The sequence below is a fragment of the Mercenaria mercenaria genome, chromosome 18 (genome assembly GCF_021730395.1).
Source record: "Mercenaria mercenaria strain notata chromosome 18, MADL_Memer_1, whole genome shotgun sequence".
In the NCBI taxonomy this organism is placed as follows: domain Eukaryota; kingdom Metazoa; phylum Mollusca; class Bivalvia; order Venerida; family Veneridae; genus Mercenaria; species Mercenaria mercenaria.
The window spans coordinates 17888218-17906576 of NC_069378.1; the positions used below are offsets into that span (position 1 = coordinate 17888218).

The window sequence follows — 18359 nt, forward strand, 5'->3', positions numbered from 1 at the left end:
GAGACGTTGGTTGATTAAACTCGTTGAATAAAATTGATTAAATGCTTGACAGAACTTCACGTTTTATTGTTTATGAATTAATTTCATGAATTATTCAAGATGAAAATACACTCATCTAATATTCTCTATATAGGGAAGTAATGTGCACAGAACAAACTTGAAATGTATACTGATAAAGCAAATAGATGGTCGCACGGCCCAAAAAAAAAAAAAACAAAAAAAAACAAAGGGTTTGTAATAGTCTTCTGTATCAGCGAAGGTATATTTCACCCAAGATGATAGTGAAAGTGGAATGCTAGATCTGTAAATGTGGCACACTGCTACTCATCCCTGATTTAAAAACTTGTCACCTGAGAAAATTAAAAACAAGAGGGCCAAGATGGTCCTAGGCCGCTCACCTGAGAAACACACCATAACAGTGTAAACATGTTTGACCTAGGGATTTCATGGAAACAAATATTCTGGCCAATTTTGATTAATATTGGACCGAAAATGAGGTGTCTTGAGTTTAAACAAGTATTTTCTTAGATATGCGTTAGTGACCTAGTTTTTATCCCAAGATGACCCATATTCAAAGTTGACCTAGATTTTATCAAGGTAATTATTCTGACCAAATTTCATGAAGATCAGTTGAAAAATACAGTCTCTATCGCATACACAAGGTTTTTCTTTGATTTGACCTATGACCTACTTTTTGACCCCAGATAACCCATTTTCAAACTTGGCCTAGATTTTATCAAGGTAATCGTTCTGACAAATTTTCTTGAAGATCGGTCGAAAATACAGCCTCTATCGCATACACAAGCTAACTATAGACAGACAGGCGCCGGACGTCAAGTGATCACAAGAGCTAAAAAATCAAAGAGTACAAATATGCCCCCAAGAGTAAACAAAATAGCGTGGAATAAATTTATTTTAAATACAGTATTACAGCAATATAAATAAATAAAATGCATTTTCATATTTTATCTGTAGATCTTCTAAAAAAACTTGAAAAATTAACTTCACAGCGCGACAGTTTGCACAGCCAGACCAGGATTTGAACCTGGAACCTCCCCAAAATACTTATTACCATACGTAATTTCCTCAATTTTGGGTTGCTCTGCCAACTGAGCTATCTGGCCAGTGGTTCGGCAATATCCTAGCAATATCACTTAAGATAAATTCTCGATTTCTGGTTTTTAAAGCTGAAAGGGAGCACTAAAATGTGAAAAAAAAAATGGTATTAAATGGGGATTTTAGTAATCATCCAAGTTTTCTACCAAGTCAACTCTGTATATAAGCTGATTTACCACCTTTTTCTATTGAACCTGCTGAAATTCTCTCAAAAAAGTAATTAAAATCCTCTTTTAATATTTAAAACAAGAATTGTCACATATAAATACAAATTAGGTTAGACAAAAAGGTTTGTTTCCGGTATCCCAACCTACCTTCTGGTCGGACCATAATTCTTTTTCGTTGCCTTTGGAGAAGGGTTTTTTCAAATGTTTTAACAAAAAGTTGAAAAACTGCACTTTTTATGCTTTACACATGGTCAGTGATGTTAGAAATCAACTTACTCAGGGATAAATTAGCAGGGGCTAAGAGTGTAACAATATATCGAAATTCATTTTATCATGATACATTAGTTTGGCGATACGCATATCGTATCATAGGCCTGTTTCACAATACATAAACGATAAGTGAAAACTAGAAATATTGAATGATATCTTTCATACAATTAGTGTTAAAGATAGTTACTAAAGAAGCGTATCATTTATTACAGTTTCTTAAATTTTAAAGCAAAATTTCAAGTACTTGTCAAGAGTAGAGGCATTGATTATTTTTCATTTTGTCACATGAATGTTTACTTACGGTACTCAATTCGTATCGCGATATGTACCGTATCGTTGCATCTGTATCACGATACATATTGTATTGTGAGACTAGCGTATCTTTACACCTCTAGCAGGGACCAAGTAGCCCTTGGTTCCTAGATTTTGGGCTAGGTCCCTAAATTGTTGGAGAATATGCCCTTATACCTAATATTACACAGTTATTTTTGACAGTCTGGGCCCCTAAATAAAAATAGCTAATTTATATCCCTGTTACTGATGCTCTAAAGGAATAACCCCCTTATTGGTATTTTTTGTACACAAAAAATAGTTTCCGAAAGGTCCCACTTATTAATAAAATAAAAAAAGAAATATTACTGACCTACCTTTAGCTACCTATTTTTCTTTGGCATGTTACTGGAAACAAATTTTTTAGGCCTTACAGTACATGTATACTAGCTAAATTGTAGTCATATAGGGTATCTTAAATACTGTATGATTTTTTAGACAGGAAAGTGTGCAGATTGGAATCATACACTGTTTTTCAAAGTGAAAGTATCATGTATTTGAATGAGACTAAAATTACATTTTCATTTTTTTATTGAGTGGGTGTTTAATCTCTCTATAAATCTATATCTACGGAAATACTCCCAACAATCATTTTCTGATCATATCTGGGAGGTCGGGGCAGTTGTTAAAAACTAGGGAAATCTTCAAATAAATAAATGTAGCACAAAATATGCAATAAGCTGGGGTCTCTTTTGCAGAAAAACCTGAAAAATGTATTAGTGTCATAATCCAGGACATTGTCTTTAATACCCTATAAAACTTCATCATCTAAATTCTATGTCAAAAGCACAATTGATTTGTCATTCATACACATACAAGTGTCCAAAAACACAATTTTCGTCTTGTAATCAAAACTAGCAGAAAGTTAGTGGTTGTTATTTATCATCAGGAAGTATGTACCAGAAATCTGAGAATCAAAATTTATCACGAGGTCTCAAATCACCCATTATCTGGACTATCATTGGACCTTATAATAAGATGAAATGCCCCCTTGTGCAGGACATTTGAATATGTTTAAAAATAGCTCGCTTTAATAATTAGAAAAACCTTGAACAGCGCCACCTGCCGAGTGTAACTTATGTACATGTGTAGTAAATTCGCGCCATAAGTCACATAGTCTATTGTTTACACTTTTCCGTCTTCAAAAAACTTCAAATTTATACTCATAAAAATTAAAAAAACTTACATCAAAATGCTACTCTGACTGCAACTCACCTCTATAAACCTATGCAAAATCCATGTTATTTATTTAATGTTAAACTAGGTCATCACTTTGGGTGACTTGCTAGGACTTTGGTTTATTCTACAATTTAGTTCGACTGGCACTAAAAGTGCACTAAAAACTTAAAACCTGCATGTTTTGTCATTGGACTAGCCTTAAGTTACTTCTTTGGCTTTATATACCGGAATGACTTGTTTTATGAAATCAAAAATCACAGGTTAAAACGATTATCTTCCAGTTATAACATGCATAGATAAAACAAATATGAAAATTTCAAACAGACTGATCACTAATTTTTACATATTTTCCGAAAATTCTGAGTGATCCATATTGGCAGAATGTCTGCGAAACAGATCTAGGTTTTAAAATATATACAGTACATATATGGACAATCCATGATTTTTCAGTCTATAATTTTACAGAACATATGAAATCCTAGACCTGTTAATTTATCTATCTCTTTAGACAAGCTTACTGTCACTGAGTGGTTGCTTTTTTAATTTCTGACATTTGGCTTTGCAGCCTAAGTTTGACCGTCACAATATAAAACAAACTGTATCGATGTACATCGGATCAGTTCGACTATCTATCTCTTTATTATACTACCTCGCGCCTCTTTTTATTAGGAAGTATCACTGTATGTACAAATTCTCTCCGACACCGAGGCGGTCTCAAATTAATAAATTAAAATGTCTTATGTTTCAGTAACTGCAGGACATTGGGATATGTTTATAAATAGCCTCGTTTAATAATTGGAAAAACCTTACACAGCGCTACCTGCCAAAAGTAGCATATGTACATGTATGTGTAGTAAATTCGCGCCAAACGTCACGTGGTCTATTGTTTACACTATTCCGTCTTCAAAAACTTCACATTTATACGCATTAAAAATGTTATTTTGACTGCAACTCACCTCTATAAACCTATTAAAATGCGTTACTGAGCAAAAAGTCTTCTAAAGCATGCTATTCATTTATGTTTCCTGTTGATAGTGTAAGTAGGTCATCACAAGAATGACATAGTTTTCACTGCGCATACGCGAATGGCTGTACGCGTATAACCTGAAAGGCTGAAAATGATCAAATCCGATTCAATATAATGCAATTTCTACAAATATTGCAAAATATTAACCAGAAGGAACAGTATCAAATAATATCAATTCCATTATTGTTGCGATTACACGTTAGAATATTCACTTTCCGAGTGCCAAACGAAATTTTAACAGAAAATATGACTCGAAGGGAAAACATTGTCAAAACCGACATTCTTAAACCACCTCTATATGCCCGACCTGATGGGCCGTGCAATAACTTGTAATGATAAGATATCATGATAAATCAAATAGTGACTTTGTAGTAAAGATGGTTTGTGAGACTTCAGCCAATCTTATTACTGTGTATGAATTACTCATTGCTTCAAAGAACGCAAGTGTAATAGACTGTCAAATCGACCGTTCTCGCTTGTACATTTATCCGTATCAATATATTATTCGATTATTATTATTATTATTAAATTGTATTATTATTATTATCATTATTATTATAGACAGTAAAAGCTATCCGACTACATTTTGCAACAGTCATGTATGTCAAATTAATGTGAAACTTAATACTCTGGCTGGTTTAAGACAGTTTGTTTAATTGCTTTTATGCTGTACATTTTGTGTTTACCTGGTGCACAGGCCTACGTGCCATAACCAAATTTTAAAGTGTTGTTTTTTGTTTGTCACCCGCGTCAAATCAAAACTAGTAATGCTACATAACGAAACGAATGCCACAGGACGAACATTTTACTACGTGCTGGCGAAGGCGCTATCTCAAAAGATCATGTTTGCGCGTTGCTACGCACCAAGATAAACTGAAATATTTCGTTGTTTCGCGACATAACGAAACATTTTATTTCGTCCTGGAACACGCGCTAACATGCCAAAACGAAGCCTTTGTAAATTGCGCCACGCCAACGCGAAAGAAAATGGTTCACTTTAACGTATTCTAGGTTTTATTATGCCGCATTGAGAGTTTCGTTTTTAGCATTAAGATGCGTGCCCAAACAAGGCACTAACATTTCAAAATTTAGTTTAGGCGTGTTTGTATGTACTCATTTCTAATTGCCAGCAGTTTTTCCCTACCAATTTAGCATGCTAAAATTTGTTCAGTTATTGTCATATAACTTGTTTTCGATACTGTTCACACAGGAAGTATCGGTGGATTCATTACTGCCTGATGGAGTTTAGTAACAAAAGGGTTATTGACCATAAAGCGCTCACCTGTGTACAAGGCTTCTAGTGTGTATGTATAAGGACAGAGTTGGGTTTCTTCTATGTAAGCCGATATTATATACATGTCACACGCACTTTTGAACCTAGGGCAGTAATTTGAACAATTATGGTAGACATTAAAAATCTGATATCACACGCCAAATATCAAAGCTCTAGCTATTATTAAGATATGAAAAGTGACCACACACCCTGCTGGCAGCCATGCTTTTTTCTTTTTTCTTTCCTTTTTTGACAAAACGGAGGACAGTTAGGTTTTGAAAGAGCTACAAAAGAACCAATTGTTTAAAGTTATTTTAAAATCGGGCTTGCGGTTTCAAACAAGATATTTATATAGGGAAAGTAACCACGCTCTCTGGCGGCCATGTCTTTTGACAAATCAAGATAATTTGATCAATCTTCGTAGAGGGTCACAAAAGCACCATTCGTGTAAAACTATTCTAAAAACGGGCTAGCAGTTTCACACAAGAAAATTTTTAAGTTTCCGCTATATACATAAAGAGACCACGCTCTCTTGCGGCCACGACTTTTGACGAATCAAATTAATTTGAGCAATCTTGGTTGAGGGTCACACAAGGACCAATTGTGTAAAATTATTCTAACATCGGACGAGCAGTTTCAGACAAGAAGATTTTAAATGTTTCCACTTTATACTTATAGGGATAATTTACCACTCCCTCCAGCAGCCATGTTTTTGATGATTCGGTTTAATTTGAATAATCTTGGTAGAGGGTGACATAAGGACCATTTGTGTGAAATTATTACAAAATCAGACCATCGGTTTAGAAGGAAATATCATTTGAAGCTTTTTTTTCTATTTTTAGTTCTGGCAGCCCTTAATCCGCAATAAAGCGGAACCGTTTGAACAAATTTGGGAGAGGACTACCCAAGGAACATCATGAGCAAGTTTCATTAAAATCCATTTATTGGTTTTGGAGCAGATATCGTTTAAACACAAATGTTGATGACGGACGGACGACTTGACGGACGCATGTCTGCAATCAAGCATGACGGACGACGGGCACAGCGTGATCACAATGCATGTAGGACCAATCGAAGCAGTTCTGCTAAGGTAAAAATAGGCAGACGGATGACAGTGAATTCATTCTGTATCTAGCGATTGATGTAAACATATCGATCGAGGGTTCAATTTATAATTTACCCTAGTAACACGGTAAGGGAGCTATTGCAGCTACACTGTTAGGGAGGATAGATTATATAATACCCCAGTCACACATACGGGACGGATAGTTACGTCTGAGCCTTACCTTAAAGTAGAAATCCGTATCAATCCGTACCAATCGGTACGGCTCAGAAACGGATCGATACGGATTACTTCGTTTCTATCCGTGGCTAGACGTAGCTATCCGCGCCATATGTTTGACTGGGGTATAAAAGAAGACGTTTGATAGTCATATACTAAAGAAGAGTTGCAGTTGCGGTATTGTAACTAGGTTTAAGGTTAGTGCATAGAACTCACACCTTTACGGGAGAGTCAAATGCTATAAACAATAGCAAATATAGGCTGAGTGTAGAAAAGTTGAGACTGAGCAACATAGTTTGGTAATATACTGAGGCGGTAGGAGTGTTCCAGCTTACAGACAATGTTCAAAGTTATTGGCGAAGTACAGCCAAGCCATCGTGGTCATACCTACTAGTATATGGAAGTTGAATGCTATACGTGTAAGTTGCAGCTCAAATCAAGAAGATATAGGCTAAAGATCTGTATATTGTTGTTTCAATACATCGTCTGTCGGGTGCCTCTACAAAAGTGCAGTGTCTCCAGTCTGTAGGACTTTGAGCTAATTATCATTAGTTGATTATTGTTAGTTACTTGAAATCGTCTAGCTTATAATTCAAATCATTTACGTATCATCGGTACACAGATGATTTAGGAAAATGGCAACAGAGAAAAGTTTAGATATGAGATGTATGTAGAAAAGTTTGGTAGATGAATGTTAGGAGGAAAGCACTCATTTTCTTGTCTTCGATCCTTTTTTGTCTTACTGAAATCCGTCAGATAATAAGAAAGTTATTGACAATTGCGTAGTTTGTGTTTCAGGACCGTACCGTATAGTCACATTGGTTGGCAGATTAAAACAAAAAAGTCATTTAATCATTGTTTAATATATATAGACCGGCATCTTTCGTAAAAATCAGTATCTTTTCATCTTCAATGCTAATTTCTATTACAGATTTTCTACGTAGACACTTCAAAATCAATTACAGTTCCACAAACATTTTGGTTCACAAAGAAAATGAAAACAGACTCTTTAACAGTATCTATATTGCAGCCTCTTACTGAGGGTTTGAAGTGCTTACGCTTCGAATTACTTGGGTGTAAAATAACTGGTAAGATGCTTTGCAAATGCAGCACACTTTAATATTAAATACAGATAAGACAGTTTACCGACTATAATAATGACGGTATATCATTGTTATTTGGCACATCCAGAAACAAATTGAAACAAATTATAACTTATGACCTTGAAATTATATAGTCAGTATGAATAAATACTTCATGGACACGCAAATTAAAATTTTTCATTCCTAAAATAGGAGGATGGTGTTAACAATTAGAGGCTGTAGTACATAGCACATGAAAGAATACATTTGTTGTGACGAATTTGATGGTGTATAAAATGGCTCAAAAAATCAACTAAAAACGGCTGTGGTTGGAACCAACGATGGCTTGTTAATAAATTAAAGGCCAATAACTCCTTTGTTTTGGTAGTTCTGGGCGTTTGATGTACCAGAAGTGATGGCAAAACCTCATTTATCGAGAAAATCTAAAAGTAGTATCTTATGCAGGCATAAAGTGACATAACGTAGAGTTTAAATTTTCAGATGACAAATTAAGTTAACTATCAATTCAAACGGACTCACAATAATATCAAATCATTATTTATTTTAGATGGATACAAGATAGTCAACAGAATGACAAATTTTAAGCGAAGCGATGATGAAGTGGTATCGTTTGTCAATGAAATATTCGAAGACTTTATGCCAATGTCAAGTCTTGGATATCCTGAGCGACATGGAGGCCAAATATATATGTGGATCATCTCTTTGCCTAAACATCGTTACATTAAACTTCGATTTAAAGACATAAAGCTTGGTTATTATCGGGTATAAACCTTTTTACAGAATAACCATTTGTTTGAAAATTTCTTTAAGTGTATACACACATGAATGAGGTAGATTAAAAAAAAGCTTTAGAGTTGTGAACTCGGCAGCAGTTTCTTCAGCTGACATTAGACAACTCTGTAAAAATATGTCCTTTTTTGTAAGTTAGCTATACCAGTTTGCATGTACCTGTGAATTAGGTTACCTGAAGATTTATCCTGCTATTTAATAAAAATAATGACGTTATAAACGCAGAGAAAGGAAGGAAGCTTTAAAAGGATCTTGCTTAGTAAGTCCGTTACATCGTTCACTATTTAACCGTGACATGGCATCGAATCAGCTTGCAGGCACAAACTGCTGTAACCTTGTACTACCTATTTAATGTTGCGTAACTAACGCTGAAATCATGCTAGGTAAAACAACCTTAATAGGTAAAACAGAAAGTAAACTTGGACCTAGTGTTATATTTTCTGATTTTACAAAACAGCGTTTCACTTTAGCCGATGCTGGGTCGGTTAGAGGTTCTGCATATTTCATTAACTCTCACAAAGAGGCTCAATCAACTTGAAACATCTATAAGTTGGCTTGGGTGCGCTCTAAGCTGCCGAAGGAACTTTTATACATTTTATTTATTAGATTTAGGTACAACACATTTTGCGGAAATCCTCTATGTTCCTATTGTCTTATGAAGAGGTTCTAGAGGTCACGTATACAATGGAATTGGCTAATATTATGACAACACTTATGGAAAACATTTGCAATACAAATTAGAGACATAATTCCATCAAGGCAATACAAATGTGCTGAGCTGAAAAGGAAGAAGTATTTTGAACTTTATTAACTTAATCCTTACTTCATCATACAAAGTGGATAATGAATAGATTTAAAGTGAGATATGTTTTCCAATTTAAACTCTGCGAGATGCTTAATTATATAGGAAATATAAAAAGTTCTCTTAAGATACATTAATTTAACTCTTTTTGCTAACTGGTAATATACAGGTGAGTAGATAGTTCATTTCGGCTAATATTTGCTTTTACAATAAATTTACGTAAACTAAGTAAGATAGACTTGTTTTTGGACTGTAACAATAGCGTAAACTTGTACATGCTAAGGCGGGTATAATAATAACGTTTGATAAGCTGACTTCTAAATTCCTCTTATGCTTTACACTTTAAAATGAAGTGGTACTCGTCGTCGACATCGTTTAAATCGCAAAACTGATATATTCTTTCGTGACATTCTAGACGGTTTCTACCATACCTCCCAGACTCAAAACGGAGCCTGTGAGCAGATACACGGAGTCTTGTCATTAGAAAAACAATATATTTTGAGACAGGTTTAAGTTCATTTCTGAATATCATAGAATCCCTGTAATGACTTCATCCAGAAGAATTTCATGTGTGGCAGAAAATTGATCTGATCATAGCGGAGGAATTAGTGATAAAGTTGTCCAGCAAGAGGTTTGATCACTGGCTGCATTTAAGTAAACGAGTTTTATTTCTGAAGAACTAGGCTACATCTTGTGCACTCTGTATAATTTTACGACATCAGATCTTCATCGAGATGATGTGAGCATGCCTCTTTCTATTTAACCAATCTGAAATGAAACATGGACAATACGATCACTTTGAGATGCATTCTGCACTTTCAGTTTGAGTGGACGGTTTGGTTTTGAAAGAAATTTTACCCACATCAGCTAGTCCCCGAATTGAAACAAAATAAAGGATTTTGTTAGATAAGATTAGATATGTTTATTTTCAGGTTTTGCCGGCGGTTTTGTTTTTAAGCAAGTGCTCGATTTTTGTCACACCATTTTAATCATTAAGCTGTGCCACTATTTTAATCGATTAGGAGAAAGTTACGAGAACTGCGAATTAGCGGATTAACGGGAACATTCAAAAGACGGTTTACAAAAGTCGTAAATATTTTCATTAATCTATTCTAACGAGAAATGGACCAAGCAAAATTCTGTTGCAGTTACAGTATTGAAAATATTACCCCATGCTCATAAATCATAACGCAACAATAATTGAAATTTATATGCCTCACACCTCACCCTCCTTTCAAAAATGGGTTCCATTATATGTCGACATGTTGCATGTTCATACCCAAAGTCTTATTGAATCCACATTTTAGTTCAAAATGTAATGTGTCTTAAATGTCATGTTTGCCTATTTTCTATAACTTATCGGTCAACTAAAATCCGGTATTCATATGTATTGTTAGGTTTTTATATATTTTAACTATTCCAGGATGAGCCTTCTTATAACTGTAATGACACAATTACAATATCACCTGATTTATATGGTATTGGTAAAGGCAGAGTGATAGACTACACCTTTGTTCTACGACAGTACTATACTTTGTCAGTAGAAACACGTGTATCCCGCCTCGTCATGATTTATAGCACCTGCGCACTTAAATCTTCCATATATCTTCCATCTGAAACAGCGGGCTTTTCAGCAACACTAAAATCTGAACGTAAGAAGAAATTAAAATTTTTGAAAACATGCTTATATTTGTAGTTTCTGTACACGTTCAGCCCATCGCTTGTGCTAAAGGAAGTCTAAACCTGAAAAATAACTAGATCAAGTTTATTTCTTGTGTCATGTAATAACAGTCATGGAGCGTCTTGTCAGTTAGTATTCATAATTACTGTCCGAAGATAAGATCCGATAAACGTATATGATTGTACATTTGACATTATTTGGCGCAGTTGCATTGTTACATTTGCTGAATACAGGTTTTTATTCGCAGCAAATCGTTTTTCAACTGTTTTTCTCGAACTGAGCTACTTGCAAATTGAAAAAAAAATAAAAATAAAAAAACAGCGAATTTTAAAAAGACATTATATCATTTTCGGTAGAAACAAATACCTCACATGAATTATCAACACAGCAATCATAAATGCTTTAAATACAATGTAGATAAAACTAACCCAAAAGAGTATTTAAGAAGAGTATGAAATTTCTGAATGTTAAAGATTTTGAAAAAAACAAACATACCGATATATTATTTCGTTTTCAGATGTTCCTGCGTGCTTCTCTCTGCAAGAAACTATTCCATGGCATTTAGGATTAAAGGAGACCTGCAATCAGCAAGCAATGATACTCACTTCAATGTCCTATTTGGGATTCCAGTTTAGTGAAACATCTGAGGAATGGACAATTCACGTACCATTACACCAAATTCATCTTGAGATATTTCAGTTCAGCATTATCTGTCCACGTGGTATTTAAGATTAATTGAATATACCCTTATATGAAATTTACTTGTGTTTTTTTTATACACCAAACCTTTTGTGGGTCACGTATATTTGCTCTTGTCCGTTCGTCCGTCCGTCCGAAGTGATGTCGTACATATCTCAAAAACTATTTGCCTTAGAATCATGAAACTTTATAAGATTATTATTCAGCAAGTTAAGTGATTAAGTGATAATGTTTTAAATAGCATTAGATAAGCCAAACTAAAGTTATGTCCCTTAATTTTAATGGTTTAGAAGTTTGTGTCACAAATATATCCAAAAAGTATTTGATCTATGGTTACGAAACATTAAAGGAATGTAATTTAGCATATGAAGTTATACGCGGTTATACACGTGTTGGATTTCACAATGCAAGGCCATTTTAACCCTTGAAGTTGTCCAAAATAAGCTTCAAAGGGGCAAACAATATTGTGTCGGATGTATCCCAAAATGTATTAGCGTGTGAAACTGATATTTTGTTTAGGTCTTCACCTCACCTAGCTAGTAGATAGTTATCGCCATTGACTTTTTAAAAATATGCATAGAGAACATTACAAAGGACCTCGGACATTTTCCTATTCAGATTGCCTATCCGATTAAGGAAAAAGTGACATAGGGATAGACTTCTAAAATCGCACAATTACGATATATGAAGACCATTTCTTGATAAATGCGACTTCATTTTACAAGTTTATGAACAAAAAAGAAGGCTTTGTAGACATTTCTCATTCTCTTTTCTATTAAAATATGAACATAAATCATTTTTACGTTTTAAACATCTCTCTTCCCATCCCCACCTCCCCCCAGTGACGCAACAAAATAGTTCACATGCCTTTGTAAATAATTATTATATACGTATGCTGCGAAAAATGGCACTTGGTCACAGTGGGGGGGGGGGGGGGGTTTAAAATTGAAAAAAAACTACGTACAGGGTGTCAGCAAATAAATGTGTACATAAGTATTTGACACTTATTGCATGTGTTTCCTAAGCCTTACATATCTACAACTTTATTCATTTTTGTAAATATTTCAAGCACAGAAAACACTAAACTAAATAAATAGCGGACATAGAAAGTCAAGCTAGAAAGCAGACAGATCGTTATAAGTATATCTTCTGAAATTTTCAATCAGATTTGTTAGCTCTTGACAGTCTAAGTCCGCCGATTGAGTGTCATCAGGATTGAGACAACTGTATCTGTCGTAAGTCAAGAACCAAGCAAGTGGCTTTGACATATTACATATGTGTCTTCAACGTAAACATGACAAAGAAATACAGACGAACTTCTATGGGAATAGTGCCACTTAGGTGCTTTTTTTTACCTTTTGTAGGACACAGTTGAAGCGAACCTAGAATGCATTTTAAGAGCAACATTTGCTTTTATTCGATCCAGCATCCTATACCCTAACAGAACTACACCAGACACAATCTCATTAACTAACCCAGTTGCTTCCAGAACTTGCACTGACACCCATAGAACTAATATTGACCCGCCCAGAACTAACACTGACAGAATTAACATCAGTTCGCTAACACGTCTGAAACTTATTTCGAAGCCAACCGAAACACTAGTAAGGACCTCAAAGAACTAACACAGACACCTCAAGAATATCTATATAAATGTTGATACTAGCTAGTGAAGTTCTGTTCCACTGATATAAAATGCTAAAAGTAAGGCATCCCTGAACCCACAGTGGAATAGGCAATCTCCTGTACCCCTCCGTTTCAACTGAAAAAGGCCAACTACGCCAATGTATGGCCAGCTACACCACTACATGTATTCAATAATAATCCTCCACATAATGCCCGGTCAGTACATTGTACATGTTATAAATACAGTATAGCAATGGATGTATAGAAAACAAACAATAGTCTATGATCAATGCATCAGTGTTATCATGGGCTCTCGGGTGGAAATAACTGAAGTACAGTTAGGGACCAAAAGTTTTGTTCCACTTTTATTTTTTCCGTTTCGTTTATTTTCAAAAATGTCAATAAAACTGATAATCTGCATGGTATAAGTTTATTTTTTTGTGTTAACATATTTCATAGTAGACTTACCTTAAATACCAATGCCTATTTTAACTAAAAATACACATTTTAAATTTTTCAAAAATATGACCCTTAGTTACTAACTGTCCGAATTTCAAGAAAACGAATATGAAATAAAACTATTTTTGTGACAGTTGATAGGAATATAACTTATTTATCAATATTTGAAGCTGTTATATATAACTATCAGCTACTGAAGTCAAGAAATATCATTGAACCTAGGGCAAAATCCCTAGCATAATCTCCGATCTATCAATTCAATCTCTTTGTTATAGTTGTATGCTAGAATAGGGACATTGCATGTTTGTTATGCGTATTTATAAGATCTGCAGGTATTATGGTTGCTTCAACCTACGGTCTTTGTGAAAACTATTCGTCAAACATACACAAAATTTGACTTTCCAAGCACAAGCATGCAATGTACGGAGTGAAAAACATAATTAAAGCAGGGCTTGTCTGACAATATTTATTTGTCCAGTATCTTTAATTTATCAAACAATGTTCAAGATTCATGTTTGTTTTCAGACGGCCCGCATTCTCTATTTAAAATCATCGATGTGGACAAAGAGAATACATATTGCAACTTTGATAGACCTCCTAATCTGATAAATTCTTCCTATGATAGACTTGTCATCAGCTTTTACAAGGCCACAATTCCGACATATATTCAACCGGGTCACACGGAAGGATTTAGAATGCTGTATACGTCAAGCATGAATAAAATGGAGAATTTGAGAAAGGAGCACGCACTGTTTTCTGAAGGTAGGAACGCCAAGAAAAGTTTTAGGTTTCAAAAATATTGGAAGTATGGGCATACATAAGTGGCTCCTAACAAGTGAACTGTTTTAATGGGAAATGACCGGTACATGAATCGTGTGTACCTACAAACAATGTAGAGTTGCAAAGTTGGTTTTGGAAGTAGTGTTTTTACAAACACACACGAAGAATATTTCGTTAGATTTCAATGGTCTTAATTTGACACCACACACACTCGTTGATATATAAAATATTATCTCAGTCCTCACTCACTCACTGTGAAGAGGAAATAATTCTATGTCTTCACGTATGATTTACATTAAGTGTCAAAAAATCATTAAAAACTGTCTTATGGTCGGAGTCGGGAGTTATTAAGAAATGTCCAACTGTAACAGGTGATTAAGAACTGTCTAAATTGTCACATATGAATTCGAAATAGAATTAACCAAAATATTTTCATTATTTTGATTCCGTTAAGTGCAAAAACAGATGAACCTGTCTCCAGAGGCTTATATTAAAGTGATATCCACTTCGAAATGACAGCGCACATACAAGTCAATCTGTAGTATGTTCTCTGCTAACAACAGTCTTGACAATTGAACAGTAACTAGCACGACATAAAAATTATTCAATTAATTTACTTATAGCTGCTCCTGATCTGATAACTTTCTAGCTGATCCGATATTTTTCCTTCGATATTGTTACCTCGGGGTGAACAAGTTTGAGCAATTTTCTTACTTACATAACTAGCAAAAACTTAGCCAGCCATTTATTTTATCAGCAGGACATGAATATAAGAAGCGACAGACTCGCCTACACTCTGAGAGACATGTTTTTTAACCATGACGAGAACTGACCTAGATTTAAACCATATATCAGTAAGAGTGGCCTGTCACTTCTGACTATTGACATTAAATAACAAATACTGATTGAATAGGATAAGACCGTGACTTTTATTTTTATAATATCAATACAGAAATGAATGAAATATCATGGCATATTGTATGAGACGGAAGTATCATGAAAAACATGTAAATATAGATTTCTAGCCAAAATGCATAAAAACAAAACAGGCAACGCTGTGATACTGAAGCTCTTTTTTTATAAGCACACATGTACTAGACAATGGAGGGGAAAGAATGCATTGTGCTAGCAAATGCAGCTACCAAAAATCCGATGCCAAGATGTTCAACGAATTCTCAACATCATGATAATGTTTTAAAAACAACAAAAATATGAATCCCTCGCAAGTGCAAGAGAATACATTTTATAACACTATTATACATTGTACGCAACAGAAACGGATGCAAAGGTGAGGATCGGCAACTTGTGCCGTGCAATATTTACCCTCCAAGCAATCAACTGCACTAAGCGGCACTCAAGAACATAGGCAGGAATATAAACAGGGTGTGATGTCTGTTTCAACATACCAAAGCGTTAGAGGTTTGTAACAGGGTGATCCACAAATATATAAAATATATAATATGTACTGACTTACAAGTACACATTTATAAACAACTTTCGACGGATCTAAGATCAATTGACCAAAGAGTTGTAATCCCTATTAAAATAAGATACAGTCAATTCAAAGAATTTGGTTGACCAGCCGACCATGTAGGTCAATGCCCCTCTTCTAACTGTTAAGAAGCGCACGCCCTTAACACCAATGATAAGTGAAGGCCAGTCGAACGGCAAACTGCTGGACTAGTGGCCAACCTAGGAAGTGAGCTTCGATTTTTGCGATACAGCCCTTGTATCAAAGGCCATTAAGGCAAGCCGATTTTGTGGATCATAATTTTATTTATAAGCTCAAATGCAACGGGCGGACATCAGTTACTGTATAAATTTGAATAAAACTGCCAAAAAAGATACTACTACTCCTGCACTTGTTTGTCGGACCATATTTTTGCTATGTTTATGTAGCAATTTATCGGCCACGATAGGAACAAAAGTAACGACTAACAATAAATTAAGTCTTTAAAATGATATTTTTGGCTCTTAAAAAGATGATACTTTGCAGCAAAATAAACAATTCCACTGCTGCCCGCGTGTTTACTTGATACCACAAAATCATCATACTTTACAAAAAAAATAATATTTTCTTAACTGAATAAAATTAAACAGTTTCGTTTGTAACACAACCTTAAAATTTTCACAGAATCTATTTCATTTAGATGACAGGACTTTTTTAACGTGAAGTCGGGAAACTGCGAGCCGGCTGCCTAACCCCTAACTCCTATTTATAAATCTTGTTTTTTTCACCCTCATCTTTTAGTTATTTTTTTTTGGACGGGAAGGGCCAGGTAGTGATATCAAATGCTGCAAACAGAAAGGTCGTAACATTTAGACAAATAAAATATTCAGATAAATACTCAAATAAAATGGAACGAAAACGAAAAAAAAAAAAAATACAACAACAACAACGATGAATTACGTAAATGAAACACTTTCATATCCATAAGCACAATCCGTAATGAAGCCTTCATAAACTTGGTAGCGAACTTTTTACTTCTTGGAAGGAATGATTGTCTCTATCCATAAAAGGCACTATACACTGACGTGGCAGTATGTGGCATGACCTGGTGTACTGGCGCTGAAAATACACAAAACAGCAGCAGAATATTTCTTCAAAAATGTTAGGGAGAGGAGGGTGGGTATTTTTGAACACGAAGTGTCGACTTGCCTGCTTAATTATTTGTGAAGGAATAAACCGGTTTGAAATATAAAATGATGAAACTGACCAGATCCTGCCCTGCTCGTGCGTGAAATTGATTAATCGAGGCATGTTATATTATATGGACTCGATAAGAGTAATAGAAGCATCACATAAATTCCTTTATTGTCAGGTTTCATATCAAGTCCAGTCTAGTCAGCATCGTAGTGTTTACACACGACACTTCTTAGTAAGTTTATACGAAACAAATATTGCATTAATGAATGACTTAAGCTTAGCTCTCGAACTATAGAACGTTCCACTCCCTTTGTCTACAGTTCTAAGACTAATGGCAGTTTACTTTTTAGGGTTATCTGATGAAAACATGATTTTACAAAATTTTAATGTATCAACCCTTCAAACGAATGCAAATAATGTTGATTTGATTTGTTGGATTTAACGTCGCACCGACACATGATAGGTCATATGGCGACGTTCCAGCTTTAATGGTGGAGGAAGACCCCAGGTTCCACTCAGTGCATTATTTCATCACGAGCGGGCACCTGGGTAGAACCACCGACCTTCCAGAAGCTAGCTGGATTGACAAATATATACCATATGCTAATGCAAAACTCTCGAGACAAAATTATTCCCTGCTTACTACATTAGATCATTTGCAAAATTAATATTAATATCCGTTTCGATCAAAATTTTCGATTAACTGAGCATGAGTACTTGTAAGTTTGTCAAAAAGTCAACGGCTGCCTCAAAGGTGTTGATAGAGTAAGCCAAATGTTCTGGTCTGTAACGATAACGACGTCAGTGTTGGTAAATTATTCCGCATTGAACTACATTGTACTGCGGATACGAAATAGTGGTGAGACAGTCTACTTCTGATTAAATTCTGCGCAGTTACACAAAATCACCTTCCAAAAATTCTATCCCTTATTATCAATCCTACTTAAACATATAATATTCCCATTTCTTGTCTTAAAATAACCTTTTTGAAGCATAAACGCAAACAAAAAAAAAACATGCATATTTGGTTTTACATAGTCTATTTATGACAGGTAATGAAAACATGTGCAACACCTCTCACGCCCACTAGTCCGGCTTAAGAGGTATTCTGTTAAAGTCAACGTAAACG

General features: G+C 34.9%; 1 protein-coding gene across 1 annotated transcript in view; it reads left to right on the plus strand.

Annotated features, from left to right (window-relative positions):
- LOC123537998 (uncharacterized) overlaps positions 1-18359 on the plus strand; it is a 162150-nt gene that overhangs the window by 39151 nt on the left and 104640 nt on the right. Inside the window, exons 11-15 of the mRNA XM_053529685.1 lie at positions 7576-7732; positions 8295-8509; positions 10762-10990; positions 11537-11740; positions 14329-14565. Coding sequence (XP_053385660.1) covers positions 7576-7732; positions 8295-8509; positions 10762-10990; positions 11537-11740; positions 14329-14565 — 1042 coding nt within the window. The remainder of the gene's footprint in view (positions 1-7575; positions 7733-8294; positions 8510-10761; positions 10991-11536; positions 11741-14328; positions 14566-18359) is intronic.